We start from the raw sequence: 23,385 nt of genomic DNA, 5'->3' as shown, positions 1-23,385 counted from the left end.
TGAATCCCATGTGGGGGAGTTGGCAGGAACTCCAGGAAACCCTAACTACCTTTAATGGGACCCTAAAAATAGATTTATTTCATATTTGTCCATCTTCATCAGTGTGGAGGAAAGCATAACATGAAAAGAGAAAAAATACTAGAGGTTTAGAAGATTGTAAAACAGAATAAAATATTCACAGTGAGTGATATTTAAAAGGAGTCTGTTGAGATCCTGCAGAAGTCTGCTTGGAGACTTTGTAGAGTCCCATTGAGGTTTTTCTTGGCATCACCTACAGCAACGTACCCCAAGGGTAGGAAGGAATAGGGTTTATATTTAGGAAAGAAGTATTTTTTATTACTACTAGATTTGGGGAGACAACTTTAGTCCATAATGTACAGAAACTATAAAAAAGTTATTGTAAAGAAATCCGGAAGATTACCACTGATCTCCTTTGAGAAACTCTCAACTGGAAATACTGAGTAATTTGTTTTGTACTCAGCTGTAAGTTATCTTTTGTGTAGGATGTCTTTTCATGGAGCAACAGAAAGCAAGATGGATGATTGTGTAATCGTAGTTTCTGTACTTAAGTCTGACTTTCTAGTGTTTTGAGAATAGTTCATACAATTCTTCTTGTTTCGTTTTTTCTGCCAGAATAGCTCAGCAACCAACGAAGGGGATACATATTTATTTGGCCCTAACCTCATGTTTTAATGATGAATCAAACACAGTTCCGTCTGTGTTAAGTGGTGCTGTGATGCTGAACACATCTCTGCAAAAGACACCAAGATGTTTCTGGCGGACTGATGATTTTTAGTTTTCAAAAAGTCAGTTACTGGTCCTCAGGTGAATTACTCATGAAGCTACTTGTTCCCTGTCCCTCATCCTGCATCTTAGTTGATATTTACAGCTCTTTGATGACAGAAGGTCCCTGGTTGTGAGTTAAATAGTTCCAGAAAAAAAACTTTGTGGGTCTTTGCCTTTGTCATGGCTCATGTTTCTACCCTCCACCTTAGATGATTATCATAAGGTATGGTAGGAGTTGAAATTCTTGATTATATTGGGGTCTTTTTCTATAAAAGATCAACACAGAATGCACTTCGACACAGCGTTCTTTCCAGTGAATTGAATCCAAAAGAAAAACTGGCATTACAAAATTTTATGCACAGTGAGTCCTCTTAATTTTTACTTTGATTACCACAAATGACCAGTTTGTTTTCAGTTAGGAGAAATGTCATGTTGTACCATTTTTTTCTTTCCAGAAAAATGCTGAACAGTCATTTTTGGTTGAAAGATTTTGAAAGAAGTACTTTTTCACAATTAGAGCTCGTAGGAAAGAGGCAGTTTCAATACTTTTTACAACTGCTGGATATTTTTTTTTCTGTCCACATTATTTTTCTTAGTCTTTTTAATCTTGAATTCTCTGAGAGGAAAATGGGCCTGCTAGGTTTTAGTTGAAGGTTAGACAGGCTATGAAGTATGGCTTCTTATATTACTTTATTTCTGTGTAAGCATAGAGATGATTTCGTTTCTTGGATGACTTTCCCATGATTTTAAAAGTTCCAGGGCCTTGATGAGACAACCTACTAAAGTTAGAATCATGTGGTATCCTACAAAAATCTGTGCTTAGCAACTTTTCATCAGCATTTGAAATATTGCCCAATAGCCTCTATCAGCATATATCGAGGGCCAACTTTTAGGTTTCCCCAAAAAGAGAAATTATACTCAGAGTAAGGAATTTTTCTGGCTAATAAAAATAACTCGGCTTGGGCCTGGAAGGAAAGCTTAGTGGTGAAATGCTCAACTTGCAAGTGCTGGGATCTCGTTTGGGCACCAGTTCATGTCCTGGTGCTCTGCTTCCATCCAGCTCCCTGCTTACGGCCTGGGAAAGCAGTAGACGGTGGTGCAAAGCTGTGGGACCCTGCACCCACGTGGGAGACCTGGAAGAAGCTCCTGGCTCCTGGCTCCCACCCTTGGATTGACTCAGCTCCAGCCATTATGGTCATTTGGGGAGTGAACCAGCAGATGGAGGGTCTTTTCTCTCTGTCTTTTCTTCTCTGCATAAACTGATCTGCCTTTCCAATAAAAATAGATAAATACTTCTTTTAAAAAAGCTTAAGAAGATACTAAAAATCTTGAAGCTGTTCAGAATACATCTCTAGCTGCTGGTGTTTCCTTTTGCTAGTTCCTTGGTCCAGGACAGGTGAATTCCATCATGAGTAAAGAAATACAATGAAAGCACACTCCTATGTGGTGGGAATGTTTTCTGGGAACTCTGTGCAAACTGGCTTCCTGGGCTGCAGAGGTGTAATGTTCCTGTCCAGTTGCCAGCTGAGGACATGGTCCCGTGTGCTGGTCCCATGGCTGAGAAGAAGTCCACCCCTGCTGTGTCTGCCGGGTGCTGACCTGGAATGAGACTAGGGCCCTGATGAGTCTCACACATTCTAGCTCATGCTTTCCCGTCCCTTTTCCCTCCCAACCGTCTCCCAACCATTTCAGAATACATCCTTTCCTATGCCCCGGCTCTCAAGCCCTTCGGAGCCAAGTCCCTCACCTATCCCGGGCACACCACTTCTGCGCTGGTGGATGGCCTGCAGCCTGGGGAACGCTACCTGTTCAAAGTCCGGGCAGCCAACAGAAGAGGCCCCGGGCCTTACTCCAAAGCTTTCGTTGTGGCCATGCCAACAGGTAAGTGACACGCGTTCCTGTGTCTCTCCATTTGTCAGCGTTGAATCATGCTCTTTGTTACTAGTGCTTGCCTAATGATATTTTTTGGGCGGAGGGAGAATAGCTGAGCTTGCATACTGATGTGTAAAATAGGTTTGTAACCCTATTACAAGTAGTCTGTCTAAAGAAATAAAATGTTATGGATTGCTGATGACATTAATAAGTATTACAACATTATCAGTGTTTCAATTTTATGATTAGTCATACATCATTGTTTCATTTGGGACTTATGGTGACCCCGGAAGGACATCTGTACACATGTAAACTGACATTTTTATTGTTAGTTCTCCCTCCTTAATTTCTATAATGCATTTAAGTTTCAGTTTGCATTCTGTTTTTTAAAAATGTCACTATGTATTTGAGGAGCAAAAAGAGGATGAGAAAGGCCTCATATCAGTGGGTTTACTCATTCAGGGCCAAGAGCAGACATTGTCTGATGTTTCCCGACTGGGGGTGGCAGGAACCCCATTACTTGAGCCGTCACCCCTGCCTCCCACCGTTGGCTTTAGTAGGAAGCCAAAGTCAGGAGCCAGAGTTGGGTGTCAAACTCCCAGCGTGGGATATGCAGGTCTTAACTGGCATCGTAGCTGCAGCCTAGGTGCCAGATTCCTGTTCTGTCATTTTTGAGAATTGTGGCTGTGTGCTTGTCTGATGAGCATCAAGCCGAGCAAGCACGTAGAGCCCCAGGGTGGAGCAGGTGTCTGTGAGCTGCTGCTTTTCCCTGCTTGTCTACAGCCAGGTCCAACGTGGGTGGTTCTCTACTCCCTCAGAGGCTGGGGCTGCACAGTTCTGCAGTGGGAAGCTTTCCTTGAAAGTAACTCTGAGACAGATGACGCTCACTCCCTCTGGGTCCCTCGTTCCCCTTGCCACATGTTGTCCCTGGGATGCGCTCCTTGTCTGGGTCCATCTGCAGCAAGGCGAGCTGTAGGCTCTGCTCAGTAGAAGGCTCCAATGTCTCCCAGAAACTTTTTTTTCTTAATTTTAAACCTTACTTTGGAATTACAAATGTCTCAATTAATAATGTAATTTTAAGTATGAAGGAAGAAAGAAGTCCCACAATGCTTTGTAACAAAAATTACAGATGTGTTGCTGGTCCTGGTCACTTGCTGGCTGCACTCCTGAGCTCCCATCACTTTTGAATACAGGTCATTGAGCATTTTGCACCAGATGCATATATAGTTCCGTAGGTCAGTGATGCAGTTGTAATAATACTGATACTGTATATTTCATGAAATGAAACCTATGTAAGACTTTCACATTTCCAAAGTCAGTGCACCCCAGTTGTCTCTCGGTGTCCCTGGGGGATGGGTCCCAAGACCCCTTGAGAATACAAACTTTGTGATTCTCCCTCATCAGCGATGCAGACCCACCTGCACATCCACCCCTCTGTGGAACACGTGTGGCTCCTGATACGAGGTGAATGCTGTGTCAGTGGTTCCCAGGCTGCTCAGGGAGCAAGTCGCTGCGTGTCCAGTACAGACACAGTTCCCCCACAGATTCTCTCTCCACAGTCAGTTGGATCCATGGGTGCAGAGCCTCCCTGGGTGCCCGGAGTCAAGGTGGGGGAGGGTGGTGACTGCTCCTGACGGTGCTCCCTTTCAGAATCCCTGCAGATGACCAGCCGGGAGGTAACCCCATCCAGGCATGTGCTGGACCGAATTGTGCTTACTAAGCACAGCAGACCTTCCAAAAACAAAGGGAGGTCTGCTAGAAGCCCCATCAGTCACAGTCACTGACCGGCAACACCTGGACCCCACTGGCCTGGGTTTTCTGTGTTCATGCCCAGCTTTTGCATTTGTTTGATGGCCAACTTTGCAATCTGTTGCAGCCGGTGTCCGTGAGAAGGATGCGCTACAGAGCACAGCTGAAAACTGGAAGCCCGAAAGCCCCCAGCCTCCCTCCTCTCCGCCCCAGTCCCCAGCCTCCTCAGGGCACAGCAATGCCAAGGACCTGCTTCTGGACTTGAAGAACAAAATACTGGCTAATGGGGGGCTGCCCAGAAAGCCCCTACTCCGCCCCAAAAAGATCCAAGAGCTGGACCCTCAGTCGACAGAAGTCACCCAGGAGGAGGAGCTGGATTCACTGGAGAACCCCAGGGTATCACAAGACCAGAGGCAACCTTTGAGGCCAGCAATTAGACCAGGCCCCTCAGTCCTGGCTCCTGGCAGGACTCCAGCTAGGGCCAGAGTGCCGCAGCCACCCCGACAGGACACCGTTGACAGGCGGGGCCCGGCACTGGCCGCCCACCCTGGCCGGGGTGCCCCTCAGCGCCCTACAGCAGGGCCCAGAGCCAACTCTGCCAACAATGACGCAGTGGACTCAGATGAGGATGAGGACCCCAAAGTCATCTCTCAGCAGCTGCCTCCCAAGAGCCAGGCCCCAGCCCCCGGAGGCCAATCCACTGCCAACATACCCCACCAGGGTATGAAACCGGCTTTGCCAGCACGCAGGGTGCCCCACCCAGTGGCTGTGGAGGAAGAGATCAGGCCTGCCTCAAGACCTGCCCTACCTCATAGGGGTGTGTCCCTGGCTGGCCACTCTCAGGGGCCACTGCAATCCACTGCACCTTCCCCAGTCTCTACACCTTTCCCCTCCAGGATCCAGCTATCTAGGGGTGGGGGCACTCCTAGTGATGACAACAGCAGGAGGCAGGACCCCACCCTGCGGACCCGGCCAGCCTCTGGACACGTCACTTTGCTCCGAAACAGGCCCTTTACTGCCCACGGCAGGTTTCCCAACCGACTAAGCAATGGCCGAGGACTGCGGCTGCAGCCCTCCCGTGCCCCTCCCCAAGCCACCACTGCCTCCATAGTGTACCCCAGGGTTCAGCCACAGCTAGCCTCGGCTGGCTCAGATGGGGAGGACGAGAGACCACTCCCTGCCACTGTGGTCCATGGCCATGGGTCTTCCTCCTCCAGGCAGCCAGCCTCTCGGGGCTGGGACCCCCTAAGGAGAGGCCCCCAGAGAGGGACCAGCCCTTACCACAAAGAGGCCATTCCAGAAAATCCCAAATCAGCTGGGGCAGTGGTGCATTCTAGGGAGAAGTCTGCCGTCCTGACCCATAAGACACAGGAGGCTCAGCAAAGCACAGGTACAGAGGAGGAGGCCAGTTCTCCCAAGGCACGGCCCGGGTCGGCCAGCCACCCACTGCCTCCTGCCCGGCCACAGCCTGACCACGAGGACAACAGCGCCCAGGCTGGTCAGCCCGACGACGGAGTCCAGCATGCACATGCGGGCTCCTTCCCGAGGCCTGGGGGCCGGCAGGTCCCTAGCAGGTCAGGGGTCCAGGCTACTCCAGGGAAGAAGGAGGCACCTTCCAAGAGGCCCCTACCGTCCAAGTCTCAGCAGTCAGTGTCAGCGGAGGAGGAAGAGGAGGAAGAGGAAGGGGAGGATGTGGAGTACCTAAAAGGGGGAAAGGAAGGCCCCCTGCCTCCCTCCATTTCTAAGTGGCCCTCTGCTCCTGGCACCAGGGCCGGCAAGTATGCCAAGGACAAGACTCTGCCTGCAGGCACCCCCAGAACGCCCCAGCCCTCCCACAGCCCTGCGACCAGCGCCCCGTCCTGGCCGAGGCAGCCCACACATGCACCACCAGGCTTCTCGTCCACCACACCCATGCTCTCTCTGCGCCAGCGGATGCAGCGCAGGTTCCGCACACCGCTCTCCCGCCAGCCGCCCAGAACCCCGCATGCACAAGGTAAGGCGGCTTCAAACCCAGCTCTTGGCCCCCTGCACCCACTGAAGATACTCAATGACAGCTGTCGCTGAGAGACTGCTGTTTGCACCTCGGCTGTGCTAACCCCTTTACGCAGATGACTGTGTCCGGGGGTTTACCAGGTCACTCATGGTGCACGCCATCGGAAGCCGGGGTTCAGGGCTCCAAGTGGCCAACTCCGAATCAGAGCACCATGAAGGGGCTGAGCTGCAGGCCCAGGGCAAACTCTGGCCTCCTGGCTCTCTGCCCTTCTGCCTCTGGGAATTGCTGTGTGCCTAATCAGCAGTGACTGCAAGCCCAGTTGGCTCTTCTTACTGTCATCTCCTGCCTACACAACTGTCAGCCGTGTGCACTCTGGGACAGACCCCTAGATCTTGAGAATGGACTTCACAGACATCAGGAGTAGTGAGGGTCGGCCAGGACCTCCTGACTGTGTTGGCAAAGGGTATCCATCACATGGCGGAGTTGCAGGGCCCGTGCACCTGTGTGTCTGTGACAAAGGTTGGAACGCAGGTGGCCATGAGCTGGAACCCACGTGGAGTCCAGGGCAGGCACCAAAGTATTTGCTATAAATTTGCATTCAGCAAGCCTTGACCTCTGCTTGCATGTAACCAGGCCTTTATAGAACCTTCATGGACAAATGTATTGATGTTGGTTAATCTGCACCATGTGTTATTTTAGGACAGTCTAGACACAACACAGTGCCCTATGCCAAGATCAACTTTATATGGAGACTGGCTGTCTTAAAGTAAGCCTAAAATCCCAGAAATAGAGGTGAAACTCAGCGTTCTAGTATGTAGTAGAAGCTCAATAAATGTCCAATGTGTAGTTATCTTTTTTGTTTTTTTTTTTTTTAAGATTGATTTATTTTATTGGAAAGTATAGAGAGAGAAGTAAAGAGAATCTTCTACCCACTGGTTCACTTCCCCAAAGGCTTCAATGGCCAGAGTTTGGGTCAGTCTGAAGCTTGAAGCCAGGAGCTCTCTGTATGTCTCCCAAGTGCATGGCAGGGGCCCATATGGCACATGCTGCTTTCCCAGGCCACAAGCAGGGAGCTGGATTAGAAGTGGAGCGAGAAGCTGGGGCTTGAACCTGGGGCTCCTATGGGATGCCAGTACCAAAGGCAGAGGTTTAGCATGCATTGCCACCGTGCCAGTTCCGCAGGTATTTATTGAATGAAGGAGCTCAAGACGCAAGTCCCTGATCTGAAAACCACAGTCAGAAAGCCTTTGTGTTCTCCACATAGGCCAAGAGTAAAAGGGTGCATGTAGCTGTGGCCTCACTTAGACCAGGGGTGCTGGGTAAGGCCATGAGGCAGACAGACAACAGGGCAGCAGCCATCCCTTCTGCCTCTTCTCGGCAGAGGCTTGCTGAGCCCAGCAGGCTCTGAGCCCCTACTCGTGGCCGCGGGGAGTCTCGAGGCCTGAGTCAGCCGCAGCCCATCGTGGGCTTAGCACCATACACTCTGTTGGGAGTGATGAGTCACAGGTTGCTGTGAATACAGAACTTACTATGTTTTGTTTTTTTCCTGGCTTGCACCATGCAGGTTACAATGGCAGACCAAATGTGGATGTGAAAGAACTGCCTGGTAGTAATGGAAAACCCAACGGACAGAGAATTATCAATGGCCCTCAAGGAACAAAGTGGGTAGGGTCAACTTCTTCCACACCCCAGCTTTCCTGCTCTTGGGAAGAGAAACTGTGTGCCAATAGAAACATGCCAATAAATAAGTGCTCATCCCTCCTCTTCCCCTTCCCCTTCTTCTGGTTGTCTTCCTCTTCCCTTTCTTCTCCTTCATCTTCCCCTTCCCCCTCGTCTTCCTCCTTGCCCCTTGCTGCTCCAGTTGATACACTCAGTGAGGAAGTTGTGCACAGCTTCCCTGTGCTCGGTCTTGGCGTTTCCTGGGATGTGGGCATGGGTTTCCATAACTACTATGGGGACACAGCCCCTCCTCCATCTGCTGGTTAAGCCTCTGGTCCATCCGTAGCAACCCTCAGGGATCTGATGATCGGCGTTGCCAATGAACCTGTGTCCCCTGTCCTCCTATCTTTGCCTTTCATTTTTGTCTAGCCTCTGGTGAAGTATGACATGTCTGTTCTGTGATTGTCCCAGATCCTTTGCAAAAAGAAGCAGGTGAACAGACAACCCCCTGAATCCTGCCAGCAGCTTTTATCAGATCACCCTTTGAATCTTTCAGCAATTGTTGTTCGACTAACATGAGGTGTTACCACTTTATGTATTTCTGAAGTAAAGTATGCTGGTGATTAAGATCAATACCGGGGCAATAGAATACTTTGCAGTGGTCTTTAAAATGCTTGTTGAGGAGTGGGCCCTGCTGTGAAAACGCCTGCATCCCACAGGCAGTGGCAGGGGCTCAAGTAATTGGGTTCCTGCCCTACATGGGAGATGTGGGTTGAGTTCCCAGCTCCCAACCTTAGCCCTGCCCACTCGTGGCTGTTTAATGCACCTGGGAAGTGAACCAGCAGGTGAGAGATGAGTGTTTGTCTGTTTTCTCTCCATCTCTCTCTTCATATATATGCTTATTTCACTGAGCATAATGGTCTCCAGTTGGGACCATTTTTGTTGCAAATAGTAGAATTTCATTCTTTTTCATGGCTGAGTAATATTTCATAGCATTGTGTTTTAATTACTGAAACAGCATCCAACACAATGGCCACATGAGGGGAGTACAGGCCTGGGCCAGGGGACAGGCAGGTGGTTTGCATAGCTGAAAACTTGCCAGGTGGTGCTGTGGTTGGTGGTCCTAGACAGTGCTTTGAAAACCACTCGTATCAAGCATTTTAACAACCACCAGTGCCCTTCCTCGTTCATGGAGATAATCGCCCTTCAAATTCTGTACTTCCTTGTGCATTGTATTGGGCAGCTTTATCACAAGCATTTTGTAATAGCAACTTTGATTTTTAACATTCAAAGATGGTCTTACATGTCTAATGCCAAAACAATGTGTGTTCATAGCAAGAAGTTTAAACTATTCAGAAATGCATGAAAAAGAGTTGCTCACACCCCAGGGCTCTTCTCAGAGTCCGTACTGTTAGCAGGTCAGCATTTGTTTCTCTGTTTCAAGATTGCATAGACAAGCGAATATATTTTCATTTTGGCTAAAAAAGAAGTCCTGTGGCCTGTGTTATGTCGGCAGAGGTGAGCACAGGTGGAGTTCCTGTGTCCCTGTGGTTGGCCACGTGGAGATCCACCACGGGCCTGAGTCACTTCCTCTCCCGACAGACACTCGGCCTGTTCTCCCCTTTAGTATGCTCCACGGTAAAAACGTTTTGATCACCTTCTGTCTGTTTCAGAAACTTGAAAAGCATTGCACATTACATAGGTAAGCCATTGTAATATGAAATACAGCTGTGCATGTTTCTGTCTCTAGGCCTTGTGGATACTCTATGTATATGGATGCACATGACCTTGTAACTTGTCCAGGAGGTGTCTGCATATATCTGTGTCCTTGGTCAAGTGTGAATGCCTGGCATGCCCACTCTGTTCTTTACCCTGTGTCCTGGGTTTAGGTTGTGGACCTTGACCGTGGGTTAGTGTTGAATGCAGAAGGAAGACACCTCCAAGATTCCCAAGGGAATCCCCTGCGGGTCAAACTGGGAGGAGATGGTCGAACCATTGTGGGTAAGTGAGCTGCTCTGGATGGCACAGAAGTGCCCTCCATCAGCTGCAGCCAACAAACCCTGTCTTCCTCCTCTGCTCTTTAATGTTGCCAAGAGGGGAGGAGGGTATGAGCTTGTTCCCTCGTCTTCTCTACAGAGCATGACCCTGGCTTCACTCTTGGAATGGAGCCGTTCAGGGCAGAGGTTCGAATTGGAAGCTCAGAGCAATTTCTGTGCTTTTTAATGATTGCAAAGAATTATGGTTTGTGATGTGAATCATTACAGAAAAAAGATTCAGTGTTGATACACCAGCTTTATTGGACTAAGGAAGTCCTCATCTACCTAGCTGTCCAGCTGTCAATCACCTATCATCTACCCATCTCTATCCATCATGTATCTCTCGCTCATCTACCTCACTGGCTGTGTGTCTGTTGTCTATTTTTCCCTAGAAGCCAGAGCTGAATCATCGCACCAAAGCCCCTCAGGCCCCGGAAACTTCAAATCTTTACTGTCTGGCCCTTTATGGGAAAAGTTGCCACCCCCTTGTCTTAAGAACCTCTGGCTGGGATCAAGGGTAGATCCTCTTTTCCCCTTCGGAGGAAGACTGAGGAATAGAACAGAATTGGCCCTTGATAGAGGTCATCTTGGGATAAGGGGCACCCTAACGCAGTACATGCATGTGTGTGAGGGGTGACACGGAGCATGGGGCAGTTAGTGGTGTGTTCGTATGCCTGATACTGAGCACTGGCTGGGCAGCATACTGAGCCAAGAAGTACTTGCACAGCTGTGGATGCTGCTCCCCAATGCCACTGTTTTTCATCATTCCTTTGCCTTTTCTAAGTCCCGAAGGGACATTTGCTGCTGGCTCTGCCTCTCCTCTGGGCCCTCCCACCCACTGGTTCCATGGCACTGGCTGCTTTCATTTCAGATCTTGGTGGGACGCCCGTGGTGAGCCCCGACGGCCTTCCCCTGTTTGGGCAGGGACGACACGGCAAGCCGCTGGCCAGCGCCCAGGAGAAGCCCATTTTGAGTCTTGGAGGGAAACCTCTAGTGGGCTTGGAGGTCATCAGAACGACCACCCTTCCCCCCACCACAATGCTGCCCCCCACCACAACTACCACCCCTCTGCCCACCACCATCCCGCAGCCAATGACCACCACCACCCGCCGCCCGTCCAGCACCACCACCACCACCCGCCGCCCGACCACCACCACCACCACCACCCGCCGCCCGACCACCACCACCACCACCCGCCGCCCAACCACCACCAGGCGCCCAAAGACTACCACCAGGCGTCTGAAGACCACCACTACACACCCGATGACCAGGATCCGAACCACGAGATGGACCACTACCACCACCACCACCACCACCACCCCTGAACCTACCACCTCAGCCCCTACCTGTCCCCCTGGCACCCTGGAACAGCACGATGATGAAGGCAACTTGATAATGGCTTCAAATGGGATCCCGGAATGCTACCCTGAGGAAGGTAACTTGGCTTGTCTCTATGGTAACCCGGTAACTAGCATCCCATCGCAGGGGGCATGGACCAAAGCCTGCAGGGGCAGGAGATGGAGAGCTGGTGCGGTCAGACAGCTTCCTGGGCCCCACAGGTTTTGCACATTCAGCAGATAAAGAGCACTGCAGGGGCATATGGATGGGAACAGGTTATTTATTATTTATTTGCAATCCGGCTTTAAATGGGTATCCTATGTTTTATCTGGTAGCTTTCTCAAAACCAAAGTAAAAAAAATGTGGTCAGAGCTCGTGACATCATTAATTTAACTAGTATTTCCCAAAGTGGGTTTTACAGGGTGTCAAATAGTAGTTGTCAATTACTTTAAAAGTTTCTGTGACTAATCATGTGATTTAAACAAGGCCCGAGACGTTTCTTACTGGTGAGCCGTTGAGATCAGTGCACCGTCGTGTGGACTTGTGGATGTCCAGGAAGCACACTTGGCCAGGCAGGTCTGCTGCCTGTGCCTTTTGGATCAGCCCTCTTGTTGGGAAGTGCTAATGTGGGGAGAGGCTTTTCCGAGCGTGGACTCTGGCCGACTACAGGTCGCAGCATCATTTGCCCTGCCCTGTGACAGTGGATCTGAGCTCTGCTCCCACCCAGGGCAGTGTCTGGAAAGGTAAAAGCAGCTGGAAAGATCCTGTGTGGGTCACAGTGAGCCCAGCGTGTGGTCATCTTTGCTGATCAGACCCTGAGGCGAAGCACTTGGGACAGCATCACCCTGGATTTGCAGCAGCCTGGGAAGACAGTCCTCTGCTGGAGTGAGCCCGAGTGACCGTGGCAGTGCTTCCATGGGTTCAAGCACACGCAGAGTGAAGAGCCTTGGGTTCAGGACCCGGATGCAGGCCTGGAATGCCTCCCCAGTGCCGTCCACTTTGCCAAACGTCACCCTCAATATGTTCTCCCAATACGCTGAGAACTTCGATACGCTATCCCAAATGAGAGTTAGTCTTTTCATGGAAAAGTTCCAAATACATAGGAACAGTGGACATGCCTAAAATATACAAACCAAAGAGCAAGAAAACAATTGCAGAGATGCAAACCATGGAGAGTCCCACCCTGCTGGGCCCGGTGAGTACCAGGGCAATCCTCCTTGAATTTCTAGTATTAAAATATTGCATTTTTTCCTTGAATTCTTTCTTACACATGCATTAATGGGTTTACTCTGTAAAACTACAATATGATAAACATGTATTACCTAGTAAGTAGGTGTAAGCCATTTTGGATTTGGTTTTAATTCCTGTTATTATTCTGCATTTTATTTTTCTTGCTTTCATTTAGCTTTATATTACGCATGTTTTAGTTTCCCAGCATTAATACTTCAAACTTCCATGTCCATGAAAGTCAACATTGTTTTGGCATTTCCTCTCCCTCTTCCTTGCGCATTATGATACATGTATGCATACTTTGCACTTCACTCATGTCCATTTTTCCGGTTCCTTGGTCCAAGGCAAACAAGAGCTTTTGCATCTAAGCAACACCTTGACCCTAAGTACAGTGCCCTGGGTATTTCATAGTGCAGTGAGGACTCTGCTTAGGATAGCCGCATTCCTATGTCAGAATGTCTGGGTTTGATTTCTGGATCCACTCAATTCCAAATTCCTGCTAATGGGCATCCTAAGAGGTGGCGGGTGATGGCTCAAGTAGTGCCTGTCACTCGTGCAGGAAGCCTAGACTGAATTTCTGGCTACTGGCTGCAGTTCGTTCAGCACTTGTGGAGTCAGCCAGCAGATGGAAGCTCTGTCTTTCTGTCAAATACAGACATTAAAGCAAAGCAAGCGATCTCCCCATTCAGGGACCAGCCAGGATACGCGTGCCTTAGTGCCTGTCTCCTTTGACTGCGTTCGATCTTCTGTCTGCCTCCTTGGTCATCAATTCCCTTTGCTTCCTCCTCCCTTTGTTTCTTAGCGTTATTCTCTCTTCATCTCTAGATTGCCCTACTGGCCCAACTCTGGCCTTACCATTCCTTACTATGCCCCTGACACCAGTCTTCATGCACCTGCTTCCCACACATTGATGAATCTGACTATGGACCAGGCATCGGGCTTGCCTTGGAGATCCAGACTTGGAACCACCTCATCCGTGGCTGGGTGCCACACCATGTGACACTGATCAGAGAGGAGTCAGAGGATGGACACAGCTTAGCAGGAACTGTGTTCTAAAGAGAGCCTGAGGTTTGAAAATCACATACAGACTCCTCTAGAAGGCAGTCAAAGACGACCATTTGCTGCTTTCTGGTTCAACACCTTGCAGGGAAGTTGGCCCTAAGGACACTAGAAGTGGAGAGATTGAACCCCTCTCTACTCAGGGGCTTAAGAGTCAGACAGCCTCCTGAGCTAAGCCTCCCCGCTGCGAGCCCCACCTCTCCCCATCTTTCTCTCTGGTGTCTTTCGTTGTCAGCCCATGGCGCAAATCCACAGGGCTCTCTATGCAGACAGCCCTTTTGCAGCACTCAGCATCTTGGGCGTGGTGCTTTCCAACAAGGAGCCTGAATATTTATTATTGTGGGGTTGGGACTTGCAGCTGCCTTAGAGACCAACCAGTGAATGCCCCCGTTCTTACTAGTGCCCCTGGTGCACCCCCAAGCAGTTGGCTATCACCCTGTTTCACTGGAGAAGTTCTAAAACTTTTTATGGTGCTTCCTTTTAAAAATTGTCTTTCAATCTCAAAGTCTTAGCTCCTCTAAAAGAAGATTAAGCCATGCCTCATTCCTTGCGTTTAAGGCGGCAGGTTGGGGGGCAGGGGGTTGGCACAAATATTTTCCGTTTACTGATTCACTCCCCAAATAGCGCTGGATAGAGTTGAAGCCAGGAGCCAAGAATTCCATTCAGGTCTCTCACATGGGTGGCAGGAGCCCAAGCATTTGAGCCATTGTCTGTTGCCTCCTGAATGCATTAGCAGAAAGTAGAGAAGCCAGGACTGGAACCACAGTGTAATATGTTATGCAACCATCCCACGCGGTGGCTTGACCCACTGCACAGAACACCTGCTCCTGTCTTTCCATTCAAAACTGTGCTTTTTAACAGGCCCTAGGAACTGTCTTGGGCCGCTCAGTCATGGCAATGGCTCAAGCAGTATTCCTGTGTGCGTTCTTTGTTAGTGAAGCCACACTTCCCTGTGGGCATAGATGTACATGATGTGTGCTTGTGTCGTGTGTATTACTGTTAATCCCCATGTCTTGTGTGCGTGCTCTCATGCACATAGACTCACAGGCATATTGACTTTCGCTTGATCTGGCTTCCCCACTAGACACAGCAGCATCTTTGGCTTCATCTGCAATTACTCCTGATACCTAATTATGCACTTTTGATGTCTATGCAGCACCTCAAGGCGCAGGCTTTCTCTGTCTCCTAGATGAGGAGTAAATGTTTGTGATCTGTGTTTTTCAGGTTCCGTTTCTATGGTGGATCTGATGAGACTGCAGAAATGTGGGAGTACCAGGAGCCTGCCGAGAGTCCTGGAGAACTTTACCCTCAGCTTGTTGCATGTTGCAGAAAGATCTGTGATGGAAAACCGCCTGTCTGCAGCTCACTCTGGAGACAGAACATGCAAAGGGAATCAGTGACACTGGCTGGAACTGGACCAGCCCTGTGACTTCAGGCCAGCACCGAGTGTCAGAGGCTGCTGCTAAGCCTTTGCTGAGAGTTTTTCTGTTAATACTTTTGAATGGTCCTGCGAGCATTCTGCACTCCTTATTTCAAGGCCCTTTGGATAAACATTTGACGGGGGACTGCCCCACCGTGGCCCATGGCTGGCAGCTGCATCTAGGTGAAGACTTCAGGCTTCTGACTCACGTCAGGTTGATGCACGTGGCGTCCACTTCTGTATGGTTCCCAGTGGTTCAAAATGGCATCCACAAAGGAGATGATATACGTGCCCCTTCTCTTGTTCACCTCGGAGCGCAAACAAACAAAAAACTTACTCAGTTTTGACCTAATTAAAAGTGATAATGAAAGGAAAGGCAACCAGATTAATGAGGAAGAGTAGACTATGTTCCTAGAAAGTGAAATCTGGAGTGATCGTCTCCCTGTGAGGCAGGTGCTGGGGTACCTCAGGGACCTCCGAGTGGTGGCCGTGGTTCCTCACCATCCCCTACAGTAGGACTGGGCAGACAACTCCAGGCACCCATTGCCCTCCATGGCTGTGGTTTGCTTGTGTGCCACAGCAGTCATGGCACTTCCGCCCAGATCAGAAAGACCTGGGGCATGATCACTGATTTTCTATTAATGCTATCTCAACGTCGGAACGTGTGAATTCTGAAGGAAACTGATGCACCTCCTGATTCAATTCCTCTTCATCGCACCATGGAGTGGCAGTTATAGCAGTGCGCAAGGCTACAATAGCTGGATAGGCTAGCGCAGCCTCTAAAAGGTGAAGGCAGTTTTACATAGTGTAAAGCACACAGCCTCGCTGGTTAGAGGGCTTGGAGTTCAAGTTCTGTCACTTAGAAACTATGTGACTCCAGCCAGGCCTGTTATAGAGCCTCAGAGTCCTCACCTGAGATGCGGTGGGTAAGCCCAACACTACCCCAAAGGCTGGAGGTGAGGATGAACTCTGACAGCATTACGCCTGCCAGTGCCAGATGCCCCTGGGAGACAGGAGGGGAGAAATTCCTCTGAGGTTTTTCGAGTTAAGAAATCTTTTGCCTCAAGATTTCATCAGCCATGGTAGGAAGTTCTTCTCACAGCTGCATTTGTATCCTCCAAGTAGCATGAGAGTATAGCATTGATCACACCTGCTTAAAATCTCACCTGTGGGGCCCGGCGGCGTGGCCTAGCGGCTAAAGTCCTCGCCTTGAAAGCCCCGGGATCCCATATGGGCGCCGGTTCTAATCCCGGCAGCTCCACTTTCCATCCAGCTCCCTGCTTGTGGCCTGGCAAAGCAGTTGAGGACGGCCCAAAGCCTTGGGACCCTGCACCCGCGTGGAAGACCTGGAAGAGGTTCCAGGTTCCCGGCATCGGATTGGTGCGCACCGGCCCATTGCGGCTCACTTGGGGAGTGAAACAACGGATAGAAGATCTTCCTCTCTGTCTCTCCTCCTCTCTGTATATCTGGCTGTAATAAAATGAATAAATCTTTAAAAAAAAAATCTCACCTGTGACAACTACCCAGAGCTCAAAGGCAGAAGGGCCTTCTCTTCCCTGATCGGTCACGTTTTATGACCGTGGGCTGCTGTTGTGGCCACACTATCAGTCACACACACAGCCACACTATTCTCTCTGGAAATGTTAGTAACAGTTCTTGTTGGTAGGGTTTCCTGGAAACCATGATAGATAGATAGATAGATACATACATAGATACATAGATACATAGATAGACATAAAATAAAATAAAATAAAATAAAATAAAATAAAATAAAATAAAATAAAATAAAATAAAATAAAATAAAATCACATCTGAAATTCCAAAAGCTATGCGGCTGTGTTCATAGTTCCGTAGTCACACCTGACCCAAGCTGGCTACAGAGAGCAATCTGTTGTTTCTAAACTCTGAGTGCAAGTTAGGTAATGCATGTAATTGGTGAGGCACGGGGAGCTAGTCAAGTCAGACTGTGTGAGAGAGGCAAGACACCTTAGGCTTCCAGAATATTCCCCAAGGCAAATTTGAGGGGACAGAGTACAGACAAGCGCATCCTGGCCAAGGGATTTTTGTCACGTTCTCACCACCAACTACTTTCTGTATGTAGGCCTGCGGCCTGATGGCCGGCCACCAGTCCACAGTGCCCAGAGGAAGGTGTTGGATTGTCCCTCTGAGCCCTGGAGGAGAGAACGGCTGGCTTCCCCCTCCATGTTCTGAGGGGAAGGCTGGGTCACAGGCCCTGGGGTCCCCTTTCCTCTTCAGGTCCCACCCTGGGCTCTGAGGAAATGCAGGTGGCTGATGCCTCCCGTCTTCCCCCAACAGATGACTTCTCGGGCTTGGACGCTGACACGGCTGTTCCCACAGAAGAAGACTACGTGGTATACGATGAAGGTATGTGCTGGTTTTCAATCGTTATTCGGATCCTTTGTGCCCCATCAGGGACGCGACTTTCCTTCCATTGAGGTTGATCTTCAGGACTGTGGCCAGGGGAGGGCTAGCCATGGTGGGTGCTTGTACCCCGTTCTTTCTCACCATCCCCTCATGCCCTGAGGAAAGGGGGCATGTTCAAAGTGTGAGTGCGGCTTCTGCCCGCTCTTCATCCCCACTCACCTTTCGGGGAGGACTACCTGAGATTGCTGCGATGAGGACCTCCCCTCCCCTAGGCCCCATGGGAGTTCCTGGTTCACCCCACACCTTGGCTTCACCCTTCACTCATCCCAAATGGTTGTTGTAATTAGGGCTGTGCCAGGTCAAAGCCAGAAGCCTAGAACTGCATCTAGGTCTCCTGTGTGGGTGTTGCTTTCTCAGGAGCATTAGCAGGCAGCTGGATCAGAAGTGGAGCAGCCATGGTTTGAACCCATGCCCACATAGGATGCTGGTGTTGCACATGGTGGCTTAAGCTGCTTTCCCACACCAGCCTTTGAATTTTCTTTTCAATGTAGAAGGATTAGTTCTCTTAGTAGCATCAACCTTTTGGGGGGGAAAAACCCACGGTATACAGATTTTTTTAAATTCAAGTTTATTTTACAATATGATTTCTCATAATCCTAAGAGAAAGTTAATGGAGGCAGAAAGTCCTGGAGGGGTGAGAGGTACATGTTATGCTGGGTGAATTTTAGGGTGCTCTGGTTTTGATCCCAAAACATTGCTTTTCTGCCCATCCATGTTTCTCTCTGTCTTTGAATCTATAGCTATTTTATTTTTGGTTTTGTTTTGCTTTTTTCCCAGAAGGTCATAAAGTGGGGAGAAGTGGTATGTTAGTAGAGGGAATCACTTACTGGGATAGTGTTTATTTTAGGCCGTGTGTGTGGGGGGGGCGTGTGTGTGTGTGTCTACACCCAAGTCATGAGAAGCTATCTTTGAATGGCAGACAGTGCTCCCTTCCCAGCAGTGCCAGATTCCCAAGCCTTCATCCTCTTCCAGATTACCAGGTGGAGACCTCAAGGTCACCAGCCCCCACGAAACCCACGACCACAGCTGCCACCCCGAAAGTCGTCCCAGAGCATGGCACCATCCTATCATTTCCTGAAGAGGAGTTCGATCTGGCTGGAAAGAAGCGATTTGTTGGTAAATACCCACGCGTGACTCCCCTCATCAGAGAAGCAGGCTCTGTAGCAGCGCAGAGACGGTCTTCTTGGCCAGGCCAGGGCAGCACATTCTGAGAAGTTGTTTTCCTAGACTGCGGTTCCACCGTGGATCACGTGGCCAGTCAGCATTGCCCGGGTGCATATGAACATGCTTTCCATAAAAGTCAGCTGAGGGGAGGACCTGGGAGAGTGGAAAGGTTGGGACTACCAGTGCAGCTGCTAACCCTAAGACAAGACTTCACCGTAGCCCAGTCTGTACTGGTGCCTTCGGTTCTTTCCACAAGGTAAGCAGGTCACTGAATGGTGAATGCCACCAACATTTGAAGTTATTACAGGGCTGGTTTTATTCAGCTGTTTCCCACGATTTTCATTAACCTCAGGACTTGGACTTGATTGTATGCTTCGTTCTCAATAAGGAAGACAGTTTCCCTGGGCCGTTCTGTATCTGCATCCTGTGCTTGGTCCTGCCTGTAAGCCCTCCTTTCCCATGCCCCTGTTGAACTTACCTAATGAGTCAGCTGGATTTAAAAACAGTGGAGACAAGCAACAGCTTAAGCTAATATCACACAGTTCTGTTTCCAAAACAAATGTTCTGCCATAGGCAGGGAACAGCTCTTGCCAGCCAAAGATGTAGTGTCTACACCGCTCAAACTGGAAGAGCAAGAGTGGTAACGTGAGGTAACATTCCTGTGGTGGGTGCTCACACTGGCACAGGCTGCTGCTACGTTTCTCTCCACAGCCCCATAGCCAATTCGAAATGCATACAGTGCTGTTCTTAGATGTTCCAAGAAGCTCTTCAGACACGAGAAGAAAGGCTTACTGCCTGTCTCTTCTCAACTGTCTATCACTCTACAAAGCATAATAGACCACCTCCCAAGACTTCTTATGAGATGCAGGGAATGCCCCAAAAGCCCTAATTTTATACAAATTGAGAAAACTGAAGAGTTAATGCTATGTTCTGAGAATGAGGATGTGATGCTAAAAGATGCTGTGGACTCCTTAGAAATTTCTGGACACTGTTTCATGAGAGTCTTGCACAGATACAGCCCCAGAGTGAGATGTAAGAAAAAAAATGTAGTGTTGGAGACAGAGAGGGCCCCGCTGGATGCTTCCATGGCATGCACTCTTGGGGCCAGCAGGCTTGGCCATAACTGGGGAACATATGTCCCCATCCCTCCTGTACCCAGGTCCTTTGTCTGCACTGACATGAGGAGTTCAGAAAAAGCTTCCACCTGTCCAGTAGAAGGATTAGCCGAGATTAGGCTGCACAGTGATGGTGGTGTCATTCACAGCTTCATGATCTTCAAGGTGACTCTGCTGGGATAGAAGGCTGTCCAGAGCTGGCCTCACACACAGATGTGTCTCCAACTTGTAGGCCTTTGGGAAGCCCTAGGGGAGCCCACTCAGGACAGAAGCTAGAGGCTATTGTTCTGTCCTGAGATAATCAGGACAATGGTTTCGGGTGAGAATGTTCTAGTTGACTGTAGAATGGACCCGAATCACACTTCTCCAAATATTTGGGTGTAGAAATGACAGTATGCTTCAGGCTTGTGTTGTGCTGGTTATAGGCTAGATATCTTGCCAAATCCCTTTGAAGATAGTCATCCATGCTAGTGGAATCATGGGATTTTTTGCCACTCCCAGGGATCCACTAAGGAGAGCCAGGTGAGAGCTTTGGGTTTGTTTGTCATAAGGCTGTGGGCTGGAGCCACTGGCTGGCCGGAAGAGACAGAACTTCAGCAAGAGTCCTGACTTCATGCAGTAGGTGCTGTGTTTCTGCTTTCAAGAAACAGTCATACAACCCAGTGTCTCTGTTCTTTCCCAGCTCCTTATGTGACGTACCTAAGTAAAGACTCAGCAGCTCCATGCTCTCTGACGGATGCTCTGGATCACTTCCAAGTGGAAAGCCTGGATGAAATCATCCCAAATGACCTGAGGAAGAATGACCTGCCTCCTCAACATGTCCCCAGAAACATCACTGTGGTTGCCATGGAAGGCTGTCACTCATTTGTGATTGTGGACTGGGACAAAGCCAGCCCTGGAGACGTGGTAACAGGTATGTTCCAGCTGATGCTTAGGGTACCCATGGTTCTGTAGGTGGGGGTTATAGACACTAAGGAGGGATGGTGGGTAGACAGATGTACACATAGATGGATGAATGGATGGCTGAATAAGGATGGATGGATGGATGGATGGACAGATGGATGTATACATAGATGGATGAATGGGCAGCTATATACATGGTTGGGTAAGTGGTAATATACATGGATAGATGGATGGATGATGGATATGTACATGGATGGGTAGATGGATGTGTACATGGATGAGTGGATGAATGGGTGGATGAATGAATGGGTGGATGTGTACATGGATGAGTGGGTGGATGGATGGGTGGGTGGATGGATGGGTGGATGTGTACACGGATGGATGGATGGATGGATGGATGGGTGTGTACGTGAATAGGTTGGGTAGAAGTGCGTGTGGATAGATGCCTGGGTGTGTGCATGGATGAATGGATCCAATGGATGGGTGAATGAGTGGATGCGTACACAAATGAGTGTGGGGAGCGGGGGGCTAAAGCCGCTCCTGGGATTGAGAGGGGCCATTGCAAGATGGCAGCTGGCCCAGGGCCAGGAGGCAGGGTTGGTCTCACCAGCAGGTAAACAGGAAGTCACAGGGATAGACTAATGCCCTTGCCACAATTATGTCATTGCTACTGGCCTATCACGTGGCGCCAAGTGGACCCACGGAGAGAAGTGATTGGTGGAGAACGATATAAAAGTAGCCGGTAAAAGCTAGGCGAGGACGATGACGACGAGAAAGACGGAGACTACGACAGAGAAAGACTGGGATGACAGAGAAAGGGACGACGATGAGAAAGACGGGGAGGAGAACGAGGGCTGGAATGAGAAGACTAAGGCAGAGGAAGAGGGATGGGGAGAGGAATGAGGGCCGGAGCAAGAGGAGAGGGACGACGGAGAAAGACAGGACGAGGAGAAGAAGGACGGGCGGGAGGAAGGGTGGCGGAGGGAGGGCTGGAGAAGCGGCAGAGAGGGATACCAAAGCGGTACAGAAACAGTAAGACCTACGTACGGGGGCCAGAACGGAGAAATGCAGCATAGAGTACGGGAAGAAGAACGGGAAGGAGGGTGTTGGAGAGAGGGCTGGAGAAGCGGGAGGAAAGCTAAGGCCAATGGGGAAAGGGGCAGTGGAGAGAAGGGTTTAAACGCAGCTGCTTTGGGCAGTGAAGGGTCCGGTTGTGGTTCCGGCTTTTCCCAGACCCTCAGAGTATGCCTCATCATTTTAGTGTCGCTGCTGGGCAGCAGCAAATGAGCAGGTTGGATGGAATTTGTAGGTGTTTTATGTCAGCATGAGAAAATCTGGGCAACAGTAGAAGCCTGTTGGGGTAGTGTTCAGAGAGCTAGGTGGATGTGGGGATTCCTGAGATTGGTTCCGTGAGACTTGGCTTATCTAACACTGAGCTGCCCTATTTCCATGGGCCTTTGTCTCCTGAATGCAGAACGTCACTGACTCACCATCAGTCTGTATGGAATCCTGCAGGCAAGCAGGGATAGAGGTAACTGCCTGTAAAGCCCAAGAGTGATAAAGAGCCACCTGCTGCACGTTGCCCTGTGTATGAGTCCACCCTGGGATTGGGACTGCACCTATTCCCTCTCTGCATGGCTGCTGGAGGTTCCCCAGCCAGCCTGGGTGGCTCCCAGTTCCTCATGCAGGAATCAAAGTGAGGAAAAGAACCCAAAGCTCTTGTACCACCAAACCCTCACCTTGTGGGCTCAGAGGGTTCATGTGACGACGCTGAAAGTAGTTCTTACAGAAAGAAAAGTGATATTTTGCTCTGAGAAACTTCTTCCTTTGGAAACGACACCTTCTGAATCAAAGAAAGGCACATGTGTCATGTGGGTCCCTGTGTGAGGGACGAGGGGGTCTCGGTCTGCTGGAGGGCTTTCAAGGGCCCAGTGGTCATAATAACTCTGACTAGCTTCCTAGTGCTTTTGCTTTCTGCCCCCAGTGCCGTATCTTACCCAAAGAACAGCTTCTCTCGTGGAGTTCACAAAGCAGCTTGAAAGGGCCCCTGTATGCTGGGCAGGTGTGACTGGTGGCTGGAAGCTGAGAGTGCCATGGGTGGAGTGGAGGGGTTCCTGTCTTTGGTGTAAAAATAAAAGCATTGCTCACTCCAGAGCGTGTGCTGCATGGGCTGCTGGGATCAGTTTCCATGAAGTGCAGCATGTTCCTAGTATAAAGTAAATAAATCACTGGAAGGAGGAGGAAGAAAGCTTGTAACCAGAATAGCCAGAAATGCTTTTATTAATTGAATATGGTTTTATGAATGGAGATTTTAAAAGAAGCAAGTAAGCACATGGAGGAAAATCATTGAAAATCTTTTTGCTTGGTAGCATTTGACCCTTTCTTGTATGGCAGATATTGCACAATATACAGTCAATATCCCACTGCAATCCGAGCCAAGGATTGCAAAGAAACCCTGGCTGCAGGATGAGAGCGTTGGCCACACTGACTGTGCCTCAAGGGCTCGGGAAGCCAAGAGACAGCCTTCAGCAAATGCCCCATAAATGTCGGGGGCTGAAGTCAGTCATGACTACTGAGTTTTCCTGCAGAAACCTTAACCTCAGTTAAGTCAGCCAT

The 23,385-nt window shown here is 49.6% G+C and overlaps 1 protein-coding gene across 1 annotated transcript in view; it reads left to right on the top strand.

The window, feature by feature from the left end:
- FNDC1 (fibronectin type III domain containing 1) overlaps positions 1-23,385 on the top strand; it is an 81,390-nt gene that overhangs the window by 42,851 nt on the left and 15,154 nt on the right. Inside the window, exons 10-17 of the mRNA XM_058668891.1 lie at positions 2,479-2,667; positions 4,535-6,400; positions 7,965-8,065; positions 9,949-10,060; positions 10,967-11,530; positions 17,459-17,527; positions 18,560-18,703; positions 20,549-20,779. Of these exons, the coding sequence (XP_058524874.1) occupies positions 2,479-2,667; positions 4,535-6,400; positions 7,965-8,065; positions 9,949-10,060; positions 10,967-11,530; positions 17,459-17,527; positions 18,560-18,703; positions 20,549-20,779 (3,276 nt within the window). The remainder of the gene's footprint in view (positions 1-2,478; positions 2,668-4,534; positions 6,401-7,964; positions 8,066-9,948; positions 10,061-10,966; positions 11,531-17,458; positions 17,528-18,559; positions 18,704-20,548; positions 20,780-23,385) is intronic.

Source organism: Ochotona princeps, chromosome 1 (genome assembly GCF_030435755.1).
Source record: "Ochotona princeps isolate mOchPri1 chromosome 1, mOchPri1.hap1, whole genome shotgun sequence".
Taxonomy (NCBI): Eukaryota; Metazoa; Chordata; class Mammalia; order Lagomorpha; family Ochotonidae; genus Ochotona; species Ochotona princeps.
Note: the sequence above shows the minus strand (reverse complement) of the source record. Positions and strands in the feature narration are given on the sequence as shown.